General features: G+C 43.8%; 1 protein-coding gene across 2 annotated transcripts; it reads right to left on the reverse strand.

The window, feature by feature from the left end:
- Positions 1-524: 524 nt before the first annotated feature.
- Positions 525-18,062, reverse strand: DAPL1 (death associated protein like 1). Of its 2 annotated transcripts, XM_074828408.1 has the most exons (5): positions 17,984-18,062; positions 13,964-14,051; positions 9,951-10,014; positions 2,028-2,131; positions 525-1,240 (listed from the first exon to the last, which is right to left on the reverse strand). In XM_074828408.1, exons 1-4 carry the CDS (start codon positions 18,012-18,014, stop codon positions 2,051-2,053), a joined length of 264 nt encoding a protein of 87 aa, XP_074684509.1. In that variant the 5' UTR covers positions 18,015-18,062; the 3' UTR covers positions 525-1,240; positions 2,028-2,050. The 2 variants fall into 2 exon arrangements, with proteins under 2 accessions (XP_074684509.1, XP_074684508.1); XM_074828407.1 differs by lacking the exons at positions 525-1,240; positions 2,028-2,131 and adding an exon at positions 8,168-8,435.
- Between the last annotated feature and the right edge of the window lie 552 nt (positions 18,063-18,614).

Here is an 18,614-nt window from a genome sequence, read left to right on the forward strand (position 1 = left end):
ATTAATTCCTTATTTAACTTTTGCATGATTTCTTGGAGGCTGTGTGGGAGATTGTGTCTGTTCTGTTGCTCCAGTGAATCAGAAAAACAGCAAGAGATGAATAGTAAACTTTGTCTGCAATAAGCAATGTTGTTATTCGATCCGTGCAGGTGTAATGATCCATGAACACATACAGGCGCACTGCTCAGAAGACAGCCAGCTGCATACACGCAGCATGAGGAACAACACCCAGGCTACATCTCTTCAGACGTGTCTTTATGCCAGTAATCCACAGCCACGGGAACTGAGAGAGGTAATTACAGGAGAAACAGAAAAGCTGAACAGCATATTGCAGATCCCAACAATGGTAGCAGGTAATTAAGATTAATGCCGAGGTAATTAAAATTGATGCCAAAAGCAGGTTTTGTACTTTAAGAACAAGCAGAATTTGGACTGTAGCCTTGCTTCTACAGGTGATCTGCAGCACAGTCACACCTCTGAACTCCTGGGGAGCCACTGATATTTGAAATATTGATAACGGCTACTAATTAGGAAAATCATATTGGTAAGACATTCTGTAACACTTTCAGTAACAGAACTAACATCAGGGAATCTTTTAAGGGAACATAACAGACTGAGTATTAAAAAAATTACTTGGGTTACAGGAAACAGCAACAACAAAAAGCAATACAATTTAGTGAAAAATGCAGGGCAGAAATTTTCACGCACTTTATGTAGCCTCCTGCTTGAAATCCAAGAAACCACAGGACAAATCCCTACACTTACGAGAACCCTTGTTCATTCGGAACTTCTCATGCAGTCTAACGTACACAGCTCTAAAGGCAGTTACTGAAAATGAGTGAGCAGTATGCACTGCAGTGCACAAAGCAGTATGCTTGCCTATGCACAGAAACATATAGATGCTAGGAATTAGAACTAATGATCTGAAACATTTAAAGGTCTGAACTAGGCAATCTTTTATATGATACACATGGATTTTTAATTACTGTGCAAGCAGTAAGCGATGATTTGGCTACCTAGACTGCCTATGGATTGTGTGTGCCAAAATTAGCTTTATATATATATATATAAAAATACATATATAAATCACTTAATAAGTGAAAACTATATACACTTATCTGAAAGAATTGGGTCCAATGACCTTTTATTTCCTTAGGTTTTCCTGTCTCTCTGCTCCTTCTGTGACAATTCATCTATGATCTATTGACACGCACGTGTTCCAATTTCTTTATAGAGTCATCTGAAGAAAAAAAATACAGTATGATGACAGAATATAATGGTGGAAGCAAAATTGCTGAAAAGGTGGCAGCAGGAAGAAGACACTAGTAACATGTCCTAGAGACCAGTCTGAGACAAGCTGGAATTTCTTCTCTGCCCTTTAGGCTCCCTCCATTTCCTTCCCTGCACCAAAATAACTAATATAAATGATGCAAAGGGCAAGGTTTGAGTTTGATTGGGGTTTTTTAGTCTTTTTTTATTATTTGCTTTTTTAACTTAAGTGTATTTATTTAGCATAGAGCATTAGTTCAGAAAATGCACTTCAGAAAATAGAAAAAAGTTTTCAACTCATGGAGAATCTTATTGTATATGAATTATGTGCTCCAAGCTATGGTAAAATCATAGGGTAAGGGACACACATGCTTTATTTTGAAGAACTACTGATAGCATTTGTCTGGAAATGAATCCTTATGTGGAAAATCCTGACTGCAGTAGTTTCAAAGGAAAACAAGATTTTGATTTTTAGGAAATAATGCCTTATAACACCCTATACTTTGGCAATCTCTAGGAAGTAACAAAAAAATTTAAAACAATAACCAATTAATGTCTTGAAAAGCTGGAAGCACTAGAAACATCTATCTGATGAAAACCATCGTGGAAGCCAGGAGAGCTGTGCATATGGCTGGTCATTTGTGCTGCTTCACGAGTCTATTCTTTTTTCACACTTCCACGGCAGTAGGTCTGACATACAGTACTAATTTATGTTTCTGATGATTCCCTTGGGAAGGACTGCCTCAAAAGAGACCTACCGGAGTTCTTCGGTGATGCCAGTTCAGCGCTGTAAGCACACTGCTGAAACCGTGAGTGCCACTGAGCTCCTTCTCAGCAAAAGGAATTTTTTTGCCCCACCAAGCTAGAACCAAAACATAGTGAAAACAGTGTTCTTTCACGTTTTTGTTACAAATATTAGGGACTGTTCTTTAAAATGAGAATTTGTTTTTAATCAGTGAGCCATAAAAGCAGAAGGCTTTGTGCCTCACAGGCAGTGTTCAAGGCACAGTGCGTACACCAGGCTACTGAAAGGTTGCACGTGAGCTGGGGAACATACCAGGGGCGACTAGTCCTTGTTAACCTTTTGAAAGGAAAAGTAGAGTTGAATAAAAAAATAAAAATTGAAAATAATAATTCTGAGTCCATCCCTACTAGCTTCAGAGTTAAGGTTCTTCAATTTGTGAAGCGTGAGCTTCCCAGTTTATAACAGTATCTGTGTTTAAACCAGCAGCTGCTGCAGTATATCCAATTTTGCCAGCCAAATTCCTAAATTCCTTACAGCCAAGGTCTGCAGAGCTTGGGGACATTCTGCCGCCCTCTCCTCTCCCATTTTTTTCTTTTTACTCATTACAATTCAAGGTAGCAAGGCCAGCCTTAGGTTGCTACTAAAGGACTAGCAGCTAGTTTTCAACATAATTGGAGGGCTCTTTGTAACCGATTTTAAAGTTCGGTCTTTAGCAGCCTCAGAAGACTCTTGTATAGAGGAGTTCAAACGCACACGCACTGTGGACAGGCAATTCTATACCTGTCCGTCTGGGTGGCATCTGTGAGCAGCTCCAACAAAATCATCTCATCCTACATCTGGCTTTTTGACTTGTTTTACTTTTTAAGGCTGAGATCCATAGGATAAACCAGGTTAAAAATTCTCAGTTTCAGCTTTTTTAACATATGATCTCGCTTTTCATTGTTTTTGATGTTTCTTGGTAGTAACATATAAGGAACAAATATTTCAGGCTTGTGTAGCTTAGATAGCTCAGAGTTTGCGCCAACTCTTTCACTTTAAACAAACATAGCAAATATGGAAAATTTAAACTAGAAGGAATTTAAGAAAGTTATGAACAATGAAAGTAGAAGGTTGGATTTAAATTTTGAAGTCAATCTTCATTTTAGTGACTGTTCTATTTCAGTATACAGTAAATGCATATTGTGCAACTAAAATGATGGCTATTATATAAAACATTTTTTATAATAGCTTTGGAAAAGTCTTAATCATTCCTTTATATAAAAGTAACTTCTGAATTTATCACCAGAGGTAAACCCAAAATACAAAAGTTCTGTGTATAAATGAAGTCAGTTTCAGAAATGCCATCCCTTCCTACCTACCTGTGGGATATGAAAGGCTGTGTCCCACTTTTCAACGTCACCCGAGCAACGAATTTGTTCTGAAGTGACCACATTTAGAAACAGAGTATGAAAGCATCTACGAAACCAGCAAATCTTAACTGTGCAGATTCACCCGGCAGCAGTACAGCACGTGCTTCACCCTGCCCTTGTCCCAGGTTCCACTTGTAGCTGCCCGTGGCTGTGCACCCAGCGAACACAGGAAGGGTAAGGGATTCCACTTTCTGTTACTGTCAAGTTAAGCCCTTTGTGTCTTTACAGCTTCTAGGGATTCATGTCCTGCGTGAAAATCCAAATGATGCTTTCATGAAATAATCTCTTATTTTTTTCTTTGAAACTTTTTCAGCAGATTAAAACGTACTTCCTTGTAAGAAGGGTGTTTTCCGAGGTGAGCTCAGGGGCAGCACCCAAAGGAGCCGCAGGCGTGCAGCAGCCCCTTGTGGCAAAAGCGCTGTGCACGTCATTAAGAACTATTGACATTTCTCAAGCTGCTCTCGATATGAGTCATAAACCTCTATAAAATCTTAAGTGTTAGCTAACAACTGGAGAGTTGGAGACTCTGTTAGTTGGAGAGTCCCTCTTAGCTGGAAAATCAGCCATAGTCAGACTTCGGAACAGTAACAGTCCTCTTCAGTTGAAGAATGAACTAAACATTGGTAGCCTGCTGTAAGTGAAGGGCCAGACTGACATTTCTGTTAATAAAATTATCTAGAAGTTTCTCATTGAAGTCCAGCAAGAGTGGAATAATGGCCAGGAGTAGAATCTGTAGCCAGGTCTGGCAAGAATAATAAACATACTATTGTGTTGAGTCACTGTTCTTTGCATGGCTTTGCAGAATAAAGGGAAGACTACGACTGGCTTCACCAGGGAAGTCAAAGTCCCTTTGGAGCTGACAGTGGCCGGGCAGGACTGAAAGCAGCTGGGGTACATGCCCCGTTTGACAGCGTGTTCTGCAGAGGGTGGCCCAGCAGCAGCCCCTCGCTGGCAGCGGGGAGGACGAGCAACAGCCAGACAGCGCCACAGGCCTGGAAGGTGGAACAAATCCAACCCTGGGAGCTGCCTCTGCCAGCCCCGTGACACCGCCCCTCTTCAGACAGATTTAACTCACAGGCTGCCCAAGACGCGACGTGCACACTCCTCCCGGGCAGCTGCGAGGATCTGGCCTGCTCCGGCCAGGTGGGAGAGGACGGTCTAGAGGATGCAGGGGAGGAAGAGGACAAACGGCGGCACGCCAAAAGGCTGCTCTGCAGGACAGTGAGGCTGCCAAAACAGAGGTGCTCCACAGGGAACCTCTAACGGGGGTCAGGCACAACAGCAATCACAGTGCGAGTATCACAGATGACACCGATTAGACCAAGGAATTTTTTTACATTCTAGAAATATACTCCTCTACCACCAAAACTAAAGACGAGCTCAGGAAACGCTTGGGCTTATGTGCGTATCAGTACCAGAACTCCCGGGTTTTGTACACCAGGGAGAGGTTACTGTGCTTGAAATGATTTGCAGACCTGTGTGTACTACTTGGAGAGGAACAGGCCAAACAAGTACATCGTGGGAGGGATAGAGGCTTTAAGCAACAGTTAATATTTATAAATTAAAATTAAGTCTTTTGTTATAGTTCTCTTTCACTGTGAGTTCCCAGATTTGCCATGTGTAATTTCTTTGCCATTTCATCTGTGGCAGTTCCACACAGGAGTCGGAAATCACCGCCTCTCGCCCAGAGCTGCCTGTCCATTAAGAGCAGGTCCCAAGGCTCATTCCAGAGGCACTACGCTGCACAACTCCCACCTCCCAGGGAGCTGCCGAGCCAGCCCAACCCAGCAGCCTCACATGCTTTGAGGCAGAAACTCTTCCTTGCCCAGAGGAAACTCATCCCCGCAGTGCCCAACAAAACCTGTCTGTGTGACTTGGGCTGTCAGACAGAACGGGTGGCATTGCTGAGTTTACCAGTCTGTCGAACCTATCATCCTTTACTGAAATCTGTTTTCACTGCTTTCTTTGCCACTCGGCTTCAGTCATTCCCATCGCCGTAAGGCATTTTGAGGTCTACACACAGAAACAATGGTATATTAACAATGAAATAAAGACTGACAGAAGAAATAACATCCTGAAATCATGCCATTCTTGTTGAATGGCTGCATCATCTGTAATAACCTTCAAGAAGCCTGAAAATAGGCTTCCTGCAAGGTTTTGATTGTTCTAGCAAACCAGCTGTAGTTGTTCCTTATGTTCTGAATTTAGCTGTCCATATTTAAATAATGAAAGCAAAGTACTAAATTAAGACTTGAACTAGATGAAACAAACTCCCTAGAACAGAACACACAACCGATTCATCATAGTGTCATCAATGATGGTGCAAACACAAACTAAAACAATGCACACAATGGAAGGCACAAACAGGATGAAAAACTAAGTTGTCTATTATTTAGAAGTTCAAAATATGGTTTTAGTTTCCTGTTTAGCTCTTGTTAAGAATACTATTGTAAGCAGGACACCTTAATAAATAGAAATAAATTAGAGAAAATAATGCATCTGACAGTGCACCTGTCAAAATACAACAGGTAAGAGACTGACTTGGTTGAAAAGGGAGTGCTGTTAATTACAAAATATAATTAAGGAGAAGAGTTTAGTTCACTATACAAATCTTTCGGATTCCCTCCAAAGACTAGTAAGGGCCACTGACACAAAATGCAAGTATGAAAGGCTCCTTGTACCACCACCACCACTGGGGACAACAACCTGCAGAGGCAGGAGATGCAATAGATCAGCTGCCAGGATTGCTTGCACCTGCTTTACATTTAGTCAAACCATGAAACTGAGTTTATCAAAATCAGACCTCCCGACTCCTTGGCAGGTCCTCTTTTGACACCCAAAAATTGTACACAGGTAGAACATGGAAGATATTCTCCATTTCTGCTAGGCTGTTTGCATCTGCTGTGCCGTCCCTCCAGACACGTTCTGTACACACACACAGATCCCAGACACTGCTGCAGTACACGCATGGCTTCACATTTCCAGGGCTGGTGCTTCTCAGAAGCCCCTTGGAAGCGTGTGCTGAGTCTATGCTGCGTAACTCCCACCTGCCGCTACAGCGGCACTCTATACCCCCAGAGCATAGACACTATATACTCCCAGAACTCGAGTTACTGTAGAAACTTAGTTCACCCACACAGCACGGAACTCGCTCGGGACGTGCGGCCCGAGTAGCGTATGGGGCCTTCTCAACAGGACTGTCACACCCACAGGACCGTATGGCCACCTGAGTTATGTCACAAGTCACTCCCTACAGCCGCCTTCTACACTGAGCATGCCTTTTCTACCCTGAACATACTACTTCAATCTGTTTAAATAACATTCACTTAGAAAACCAAACCAAAGCACTCCAAGCTGCAAAACCAAGTCAGAAGCTAATGGCAGGGCAGTCAGATCCTTTCCAAACATCATACCTACAACTTATATATCCATAAAGTATATTGCTGCTGTTGTCCAGGGAAACGGTGACAATATTATACAAGTAACTACCAGTCAGTTAAGGAACATGGGAGAAGAACCAGTCGTCTTCATAGGAGCAGCACTATTTTAATTCTTCCTACTTATCCAGGGTGTAACCAAATTATTTATTGCACATACCACTAATCACCACCTCCTGCAATCATAATTTAATCTTTAATCAACATATACAGTTATTTACACTGATGGATGGATGAGATGAAGCAGATATTCCTGTGAAGTGGTGACACTCATTCTGGGTAGCCCACCTGCGACCCCTCTCGTCAGGAGGGAGCGTGTTTCCTACATCTGCACTAGATTGCCACCGTAGCCACGTGGAAAGCACACTATGAAAAGAAGCCTCATTGACAACACAAACATTTTTGAGCATCACCTTTCCTATTAAGTCCATTTGGACTCCTTGACTACAATTTTAGCAGCATACTCCTCTGCAATCACTACCTTAACACCCATCCTGGCAGAATTCAGTTCCGGGCAGGAAGCCCAGCTGTTGCCTTTTGCCGACAGCGTAAGCAGGCAAGGCTCAGGGACACCTCCCGTACCTGTATTTACAACTGCTCCTGCCCATTACTAAGCCTGGCCCCTCAGGACTCTACTCCTCCCAGTCCCTGCTCCGTCTCGTCGCTTCTGAGCCTCATATCGCATTCTACCAACTTCAACCCCGTACTCACAGCCCTGAAGCCTCTCACCTCCCCGCCCACAGCCCTGGGTTCAGCTCCAGCTCAGGCACCTCCTTCGCTCACCTAGACCCAGATGCAGCTACAGCTCAGGCACCTCCTTCGCTGAGCCTCCCCAGCCCCGGGGGTTCACAGACAGACTGCTGCCGCTCAGCTCCTCCTGCTCGTGGGAACCCAGCAGAGGCATCTCTGCAGAGGAGACAGATTTCCTTACAGAGAGAAAAGCAAGAAAAAAAATTTTCCCAATGCATGGAAATCTTTCCCAGGACTTGCTGAAGTTTCTCATTAGGCAGTAAGCCTAAGGCATACGTTCAGCATGGAACACCTCAGCCTAAATTAAAACAAAAACCATGCCTTTCAGTTGTGACCTGCTTTCTTAACATCACATTCACCTCAGCTTTGCTATCATTAAATTTAAAAAAAAAAAAAAAAAAAAAGAAAAGAGAGCTGACAGTTTCTAGTACTTCAGTCAAAATTCAGACAGGAAGTGAAGCTGCAGGACTTCTTAGCATTGAGTACTTACTGTACACAAGTAAAACCAGGTTAGCAGAAGCCGTGACATTTTAATAAATCCTAGTACATTCAGTAACTCTTCTTGTAAAGAATTTTATTGTCAGTAACAGAAATACAGTAGAATACAAGGCACACAGCTTTTGATCATTTTACCACAGGGTGCTAAGTGCTATTTAGAATAGAAACTCAACTTTTAAGTAAACATGAGGATTTTAAAGAGTATCTTTAACACTTCCGTGGCTGTTGAATAATGTAAATTCTTTTAGGCAGTATGAACTTCTCCAAGGCAGGCTGTGGCTTTTCGTGAGCCACTTGCAATGCTGCTGCATGAAATTTGTGGCTCATCTGTAACATTAAAGGGGGGGAAAGTTGTGATAAATACAGCTTTTTCTGCTGTTCTCTTCCTAAATTCCATCATATGAAAGTAGTTTAAAAACAGTAGTAAAACCTAACTTCACAAAAGTTCAAATAATCAATACACAACACTCGTGGTGACCCTGTACATTTAATTGTAATTTTTGTTTTCAAAGTGATATTAGCCTGACTACCTTCAGTGAACTCTCGATTTTTTTCCTCCCTTTTTTTAGTAGTTCGTCAAATGAGTTGACAAGATGAAGAAAGCAGAGCAAATAATCAGTATGCCAGAGTTAACAGTTAGTTGCTTCAAATTCTTATTTTCCCAGATTCAAATGATCATCATTACAGTATCTACTTATTGCTCTCTAAATTACTGAGGAAGCTTCATGTGTTAGAGTTTGGAAACCAACAGGAAAAGGAAATAGTAGGTTAGAACAGAGGAGATGAGGACAAGTGGAAGAGAAACAGGACGAGTTGTATCTGCTCTCCTTAAACAAGCATAAGCAAAAACTGAAGATCTAATACTAAAGCTACAATCACATCTGCTGATGAAAGGAGGCTTATGCCAAAATGCTGCAGCTGATGTTTTACCAAGCTCTGTGGATGAGGAACTCCTGTATGCTGCAGAACCTAAGGACTGCAAGTGTAGGAAAAATAGATGGTAACTGTTGGGTCTTCAGATTAGCAGGCCAATTAACCAGCTGCTTGTTCAATCAGCTCTTGCAAAGCGCAGGTGTAAGAGTCTGGACAGTAGCTGTAAGCACGATGATGACTAGAAGGGTCCATCAAGAGCTTTGCAACACAAAATTTTAAACGATCTCATAGTATTTCCAAGGGAGAAGTCAAGAAGATGCTTGAGTGACTAACGCCAGGCCTCAGGTAAAACAGCTGCACAGGCGGCAACAGCGGGAGATGATGTGCCTGTTGTCTCGGGGGCTCACTCACAGGCGTTTGGCATTACTGTAGGGCCTCCCGCCCAGCACGCCTGTCAGCGACACTACCCGCCTCCCTCAGGAAGCTCTCCTGGCTTCCCCAGGCTGCGCCCTTGCAGCAGGGAAAGCTATTTCCATAGGCAGATAAAGAATTGAAGAACAGGCTCTGTTCTGGGTTGTGATCCCAGCTCTCCCACAAACTCACTATGTCCCTGACAATTGCTCCCCCTATTTCAATAACTCTAAATCAACATACCGCTTTAAAAGAGGACACACCTTAATATCTTGCAGTACTTTTCTGTAACAGGTATACATAACTACCCTGGGGCTGCTTAATGTTAAATAGGACTGGAATCAAACACAGCAGAGCAAGGAGGAAAGGCGAGTTACTTTTTAGCCACCTGGCACTTTAGCCACACAACCGCCAGAAAAATGCATCATCTTGAGGGTATTTAGATGACCAACCTAAACTGCTGTCACCTGGCATTTGTAAGGAAAATTCCCCTCTTTCATTTTTAGTTTATAGAGAAGCCCTGACAAACATGTATCTTGTTCTTCCAGATGTACTTACTTTGCTCAGCACTTCCACTAGTAAGACACCTGCGTTCTGAGTTTTTGAAAAACCAGCAACAGCACTGTAAAGCAAAAGAAAAAAGTATTTAGCATTTCCATCTCACAGAAACACTTGTCACTTTCATTTTCCAGACTCAATACAAAACATTTTGCAATAGAAATTTAGGTTCTGGAGCTAAATCCTTTAATCACATTAAAGGCTGTATGGTATTAAAAAAAACATATGCTGCCTCAGAATAGAACAATGCAAATTCTGTGTTGCAGGCTGTTTTATTTCGATACACAAAACTCTCTCTATAAAATATCCTTAAATATCTCAAAAGGGGGATTTTTGTACACTGTCAAGTAGCTTCATGGAAGCTGAGCACCAATATCCAGAACTACAAAATTTTACCTCATAATTTTCTTGATTCCAATCTAGACCCATTAAAAAAAAAAAAAAATCACCCTCTGCTTTTGGGGAGTGTTTGCTTTGACAGCAACAATTTCTCACGCAAGAACATTTTGCACAAGATTATCCCATTAACTTCTTCATATTCCAACAAAGAACAGCCATGTTACCAATATTCCACAAATAATCTGTGGATATGAAATGATTTAGTTCAGCAACAGGAAGAACTGTGGATTGCACATTCTTCTGATACCACTATTTGCAGTGACACTCTGTAGCTTAAAATGGAGTTGAGAAAAATCATTATTACCCTTACACATGGAACCAGGCACCTTAAATCCGACTCTTGAAACAGCAGATACTGCTTTAGTTAAGTTAATGATTCTGTGGATCAGCCAAGTCACATTTCCTACCAAAACATCCATGTAACAACCAATACAGTTTGCCACACCGACAAAATGTAAGCTAGTCAAGATCTGTTTATGCCATCAGATTACCATGACTGTGGAAAAGACGGCAGCAAAATTGCACCCAGACAACTGGCAATCAATAAAAATAAAAACCTCCTAACTCCAGAAAAAACACGAACCAAAACCACCCCCAAGTTATTAAAACACAAAACCCCAAGAACTCACCACACTTTGAATCAGTAACGAGGTACAGTCAAATGTATTGTCAGAAAGCTGTCAGGCAGGCATCTAGTTATTATCATATGCATTACATCCTATTAGCCCATATATTACACAGCAACTTTAGAGCAAGCATGTTTTTTTCAGAACTAAATCTCAAAGCTCAGATCCTGCCAAGACCAGTCTCAGCTCCGAGTACCCACTTTAAGCTACAACAGTGACTTTGAGCCTCTCAGATAAGCTCATCTGAACCAGAAACTTAGAGGCAAGGAGTCTGTACACGACAGCTACTAAACTACTTTACAAAGTTCTCTGTGACTTCTGCGATTGCAACCTGACAATGAAATCTGCCATCCCAACCAGGCAGGGGCACGATAATGAGTAATCACTGATTCTAGCACAGAGAACTAGTAAACAGGAAAGAAGTCTGTGTTACTGGCTCAGTTTTGGTCCAAAACTTGTATTTGAGGTTAGTGTCCTCCGAGCCAGTGAGGAGAAAAGCACGCAGACAAAAAGCTGAGGTGGTGATTTCTGTAGCCTGCCAAGAAACAGCGTCAGTATGTCAGTGTTAAGTATGGCTGTGCCCAGGTAATTTAAAAGGTACCCGGCTGATTATAACATTTGAGAGGAAAAAAATAAAATTACATCTTGGTCCAAAAAATGTGTTCAGTTGTCAGTCTAGTCACAGCTCTCCCTTTAATTCCTAAGGGAAAATAATCTATTTCACAACGACATTACTAGATTACAGTACTTTGTAGTGACTGTCAGACACTCCGATACAATGATTGCAATGTACGCCCAGACATTCAACTAAGGAAGCCTTCTGACAGCAGCTAAAGGTGTTCAGAATCACCAGAGGTCAACCTGTTTATCAAAAGTAACACAGCGAACTTAAATCTCAGTCTGGAAAAAAACTGAGAATCAGAACAAAGTTACCCAGACTACTTACCTATCCTGTTTAGTCCAGGCTTTTTAAATGGTTACCTGGCTACTACAGACACTCCAGAGCACAGGTGGCTCCTTTCTTACAAGTAAGAAATAAGTGATACCCCCAAATCCCCAGCAGCAGCAGGAGTTATTCACAGCCTTCAGGATAAGTCCAAGACAGGCTTTAATAAAGGCACGATTCTAGAGCTGCTCCCTGTTTGGACAGGCCTCTTCAGCAAGCCCTGAGCAAGCGATCATGAGGACAGAGCAAAGACTGCTTGAAGGGAGTTCTGTTCTCAAGAGATACAACAGAATATTTAATCTTCTTTTGTTTCAGTTTAGTTTTACGCATAAAACTAGTCCCAAATTGGGACTACAGGAGAGACATCTACATATGGACAGAAATCAGAGCCCACTCCTACAGGTAAAAATACAAGTGCTTACACGTGCTTTTTCATAGCAAGATGATAAAGTCACTTTTAAAGCAACAACACCTCTGTTTCCTATCTGTACCTAATAAAGTAATGTTCAGCAGTTTCCAAGGGAAGAATGAATTCCAGGCTGCCTCACTCTAAAGGGAACAAAACTCCTGCTCTCAAGTCTAAAAGATCAGACTGTGCTCTCTTCTGGAGCTGGGCCCCTGAGCAGCCAAACTTTAATGGGTTAGAGGGCTAGAGAAAAGTGTACACGAGGTGCAGGAGCACCTGTTAGGAAGGATCTCCAAATTCCAGTCTCAATTTACACATTATTTTGAACACTGACAAAGGGATAAAGGTATGCACATGAGTTACAATGCCGAGCGAAGTTTTAAATCCACCTCCCCAAGCACAGTACTTTAAGCATTACATTTTGTCTTACCACCACAAATCTCAAGTCTTCTTCTATGAAGTCTTTTTCTATGAGTCTTTTTTCTACAAAACCTCAACAGGAAGCCTCTAGCTCAGTGCTGGAGGCAAGTGACACAAACACCCTAATCATCATATGGAGGAGGAGATGTACACCACCTCCCTGCACAGCAAGGTCACAGCTATCAGGACACAACAGATTTGTTCCAGCAGCGAATCACCGGATCAGGCTCCTTGGAACACAACCTCCATGACACACTGATTGGTTTCTGAATGTCACAGCAATTACAAAGGGTGCTCGGTACTCTGCAGTAACCATGCAGTTCCAGATACCCCCCCTAAAAGAATTGCAAGCTCTTAAAGAGAACTTTTTGTGCAAAAAGAAGTATGTGGTGAGATAAGGAGTATCCAAACTGGGCAGCCGCTGAGAAAGTTTAAAATCGCAATAGAAGCAAAAACCTGAGTGTCTAAATCCTATTTAGGCACTGTTTTCCACTTAGGATTTAGACTCTAATGCAATTTCAGGAACATCACAAGTCATTAAAATTTTACCCTCTTATCCTTGTATTGGTCAACTTAACTTTTTCTTAAGTGATATTTAAGAAAAGTGCATATATTTTGGAAAAATATTCAGTCTTCATTTGAAAAAGCTGTAAGAAAATACTTGTTTTGATGACCACTTCACTCAGTCACCACCTTATTCAAAAGTAGAAGCATGCCTGGGGCAAAATAGCTTGAGTAACCTTATGAAGTAGAAAACAGAAAAGCTAAATTGATTTCAGACTGAAATAAGAGATACAGCCTATACACAGGAGATAACCCTGTGGGAGGTGGGAGATATGGGTTTAATTTCCTCCAGAATGAGGACAGCCTAAAATTCATCCCTTTCCACTGGAAACTGTTTGACCATTACTTTATTAGGTACAGGCAGGCACCACATTGTTTTACTTTCTGTTCCGTAACACATGATGACACAGAAGAGATTCAGCCCTTGTCTTTCATTGCAAGGCACTGTCCTTAGGTTTTGAAGTTGGGGTTTTTTGGTTTGTGGTGGTTGTTTTTTCCTTTTTAAGTCGATGATTACCTCGAAGTTGCCTTTTATCTATAAATTGTACAAGTTAATTCAAGAACTAAACTCTTCAGAGGTTAAAGGTTGCCTTTGTTTCAACCTTCAGCCCACTCCCTATGAACTTTAACTACAAGCCCTGCAGTGCAATACCTTGTCTTTTCTTTTCCTGGAGCTTTAGCATTTTTCTCAACAGGTCCGCTTTCTTGCTTTTTAGACACTCTCATACCTCCAGCTTTGACTGCAAGAAGAAAATACAGTTTATGTAAAAATATCTACAAAATTACATACTACATTACGTACACTTAGAGAAGAAAAAAATACTTATACCCCAGATACTTCTTAGCACGAAATCATCTTTCAGTATTTAACTCTATGCTTCACTTCTAAACACACACATACACAGAAGTAAGCCCAAGAGATTCAACACAGACTTTAAACTTCAGTGCCACGGCATGATCAGATCAACTTCCAAATACCATAATCAAAGTCAGAGGGGTTTTGGTCGCTGCTAACTATATTAAATCTTAAGACCTTGTCATGTTAATATGCATTCTTCCCCCATAAATCTCAGACGTAATAGTTTCCATTTTAAAAAGCAAAACAATCAACCCAACCAACCAACTACTTTCAGGTTTTTGAACAACGTCACTAACAGCAATAAAAGTTTCATGATTTGCTCAAGGTATTCTGCAATAAACCTAATAATGCAGGTAAGAACCAGCTATATATTTATCTTGTACTTGTGTTCTAACATGTTTAATTATATTTTAAGACATCTGTCAATCACAAACCAATTAGCCCTAATTACACTACAGATGACCTAACAATAACAATTTAAGTTCTGAGGCATCAGAAAATTCAATTCTGAACAAAGAACACGTAAAGTTATCTAAAACATCTTGTTTAAAGAAATACTTTCCCCCTGTTCATGAGGGTATTTTAAGTTTTAAAACTGTGAGAGTAAGGAAGAACAAACTTAGTATGTATTTCTCATTATTTTAAAGAAGTTCCTTCATCTTACAGCAAGGTTCCTAGTCTTATAATGAATAATCAATACTAGAGAGTTTTCAAACTCAAATATTTAGGGGTGGGAGTGAATACAGAATGGAGAAAAGTTTCAAGAACTACTCAGCTAAATAGCATGAAAAATATATTTGGCCATTTTCGGGGGAGCAGATGTGTCCATCTGTAACTAACACCCATTTTCTACAAAAGCTGACTACTAACCTTGTACTTCCTGGTTGCAGGTTTAGTTTTAGAAACAAGAATTCTCCTTCAGTCATGTCCAAAGCAGCCTCACAGTGTTCTGCAGTATCTAGACTTGGCTTTGCTTTTCTTTTCAAAGTCACATACGTACAGTTAATTGTACTGCTGTATAAGCAGCAAATGAATTGCTTAGCCATCTCACAGCTGCAAATGCACTAGAGATCTAGACTGAACCAAATTCTTTCGGGAGTCTAAGCGCAAAGCAAAAAGTCTCTTCTGAAATGAAAGTGTCAGCCATTTCCAATTATCTACCAGCAAAAAGAATCAAGATTCTAAATACCCTCAGCTCACAAGGTATGAAACTCTAGTCCTTGTAAGCAGGAGATAACATGAGAAGCATCTTTAAACGACAACAAAGGATTTAAAAAAAAAAAAAAAAACACCACAAAAAACACCTGGAATATTTCAAGATATCAGACTGATGTCTTCTTGCCATCGTGTTCCCTTTATAACAAGCTCATCCAGAACATCAGTGCAAGTTATCCCAAGTATTCTTCCACAGTTTGTTAGGTGCTTTGATTTTATGGCTTTTTAGGAATGAGCCAAACCACAAACAGGAACTCAAAATTCTGGAAGTCGATTAAAAAAACAACTGAAACTAGATCCATGATTTTTGGTTGGGACCTTCACTAAGCACACACGTGCAGGATTGGTGATTTCTAGATACAAGCATCTTTTACAGTTTTAATTTATCTGGGTGCAGAAATCCAGACACACAGGGAGGCAAAGACATTTTAACACTAGGAAGCTTTACAAAAAGCACAAGGCGGGGCTGGGGTGTTGCGGGGAAGAGACATACCCCAAATGGGAAAAGAGATCTAAACATTAAGTGGCCAATCAGGAATTGTGTCTACTACCAACAAGCCCAGGGAGAAAGTTATTTATACTGATTAGAAGTAATGCAGGACTTACTTCAATCTTCCCACTGACTTGAAGATAGCTGCTAGTAGCAACTGTCAAGCCTGCTCATACAGATCTGTGGTAGTGAAAGAGTTAAACATGGATGCTTCTGGAACATGCCAGAAAGCTGTTTTGTAATTGTTTTTTTCAAAGTAATTAAGAGAGATCTCAAAGTTTTAATATAGAGTTCAATTTTTGGATTATGTGCCCTGTAAGCACAAAATCTAACAGTGAAGAACTAAATACCAAAAGCTTTACTAATTTCCATATTTAAAACATCATATATTTTTAAAGAAAGAAAGGAAAGGAGGAACATCCCCCCTTCTTCCCCTCCCCTAAAAAACTAAACCCCAAACCCAAACTGAGAACAAAGGCACTGAGCTCTGTTGAACCCCGAGATTACTTACGGATACTATGGTGAGAATAAAGGTGTCCACTCCCAACCTGCTTCGTTCACTACCTGCGTAGCTGAAACAACTTACTCCTGCCATCCCTACTCCCCTGCCAGACCTTCACCTCCGATGCAGTGACAGAGGAGCCTCACCACCTGCATTTACTCTCATGCAAATTAATAAAAACCAGTATCTACACTAGGTCACCGGCTGTAGTGGTTTACAGGCCCTCTCAGGTGCAACGCAACCATCCCTGCCACACGCAGACACAAAAATCCAGGAAAGGAGCAGAGACAAGTGAAGCTGAAAAAACAACATCATAAATTCATGTAAAAGCATGCTGAAAAAAACCCCCCAACACTTTCAAGAAAACAAACCAGATTTTAGGGCTACGATGAGACACACACACAAGTCATGCCTTGTGCTCTTCAGGCAACAACTGCTCCTAATGAACAGGGGCGAGGGGGGGAGCCCTAAGTGGCTCAGACTAAGTGACTGTAGGACAGTTCTAAAGGCTGAACCTACAGAAGCTCTGTATGCGTCCCCAGTGCACACGGGAATCAGACCCAGTACCAACGCTAACTCCGGCCTGGAGACACTAGCTCCACACAGTTAATGAGCACGGGAGCTGATCACTGTCCGTGTGCATTTACGCATTCTCCAGCAAACCCAGGCACGCACTTAATTACCAAGTGTTCCATGGCTACAGATCCCCCATCCCGTGGAGCAGCAATGGAGTACCAACGCTCACCAGCCTGTACTCAGAGGCACCGTTTAGTCAGATGAAGAATGCCGGGGGGTGGGGGGGAAGTTTTCTCTTGTTATGACAGGAGGCGAGGAATAAGACTGGAGCACTAAAAAAAGTGTTTCATTAGAACATTGATACCTCTTTCTCTCCCTATTACTTGATAACGCCTTCCTGATTTAAAGCGCAGCAGAACCTGATGCCACCCTGCCCTATCAGATCCAAAGCCAAGCAGCTCAAGCTTAAACGCAATGGGGCGGGTACAGTATCAAACGCGGAGGTGCCTCTGGGCGCAGCGGGCAGGGCTAGGCGCAGCAGACACGTTCTCACGGCTACGCCCGGACGAGCCGAGGTTGCACGGAGGCCTCGGCAGCGCTCCCCCCGCTGAGGGACCGGCCCCGGGCCCTGCCAGAGGGCGACGGGCCGGACCCGTCCTGGCGAGCCCTCGCTGCCGGCACCGCCCCGCAGCCCCTCAGAGCCCCCACAGGCCCTCAGAGCCCCCTCAGCCTCGCCGCCTCGCAGCCCCTCAGAGCCCCCACAGGCCCTCAGAGCCCCCTCAGCCTCGCCGCCCCACAGCCCCTCAAAGCCCCCCTCAGCGCCGGGGATCGCCGGCGGCGGCGGGGCAGCGCGGTCCGGCTCAGCGGCCGCCAGGCGCTACCAGGAACCGGGTCTGCCGAGGGCGGCTGCACCTCCGCTCCCCCTCAGCGACCCGCCAAGCCGCCTGCGGCGCCGCCGGCTTCCCTCCGCTCGCGGCGGGGCCGCGGCCCGGGGAGCGCACAGCAGAGCGGCCGCCGCCGAGCGGGAGCGTGTCTCCCGCCGCCGCCCCACGCAGGGAGCCCGGTCCCGGTCCCCGTCCCCGGTCCCCACCTGCGGGCGGGAGGCGCCTCCTCCGCGCCATGGCGGGCTGAGGAGCCGCGGCACACGCGCACCCGCCCGCGCGGCAGCATCCGTCTGCGGCCGAGGGCGGGGCGACGGCGCGAGGGGCGGCGCGAGGGTGGGCGCGGTGGCGCTGGGGCTGGGGCGACCCCTGTGGGCGCAGCGCCGCGCTGGGGGCGGCGACGGGCGGCGGTGAGGGACCGTGAGGGGGGACGAGGGGCGGCGGTGAGGGACCGTGAGGGGGGACGAGGCGCGGCTGAGCATCGGCTGAGGGGGAGCGAGGGACGGTGAGGGACGGCTGAGGGACAGCGGGCGGTGAGGGGAGAGAGGGACGGCGGTGAGGGGCGGCTGAGGGACGCTGAGGGGGTGCGAGGGACGGCGGTGAGGGGCGGGAAGGCGCTCGTAGGGCCAGCCGGAGGAGTTGTGGTGACGGGGGCTGTCGCGACTAACCGGGTGTTCTGTCCCAGCAGATTATCGCGGCGATGAACCCCCTGCAACTCCTGACTGAGGAGGCAGCGCTGAAACAACGGGGATTGCGCCGCGGCAGCAGGAGGGCATCGTGTAAGTCGGGGGAAAAGGAGGATGGGAAGGACTAAAGGAAGAAAATTGTGAAGCGTTAGTA

This window comes from Strix aluco, chromosome 6 (genome assembly GCF_031877795.1).
Source record: "Strix aluco isolate bStrAlu1 chromosome 6, bStrAlu1.hap1, whole genome shotgun sequence".
Taxonomy (NCBI): Eukaryota; Metazoa; Chordata; class Aves; order Strigiformes; family Strigidae; genus Strix; species Strix aluco.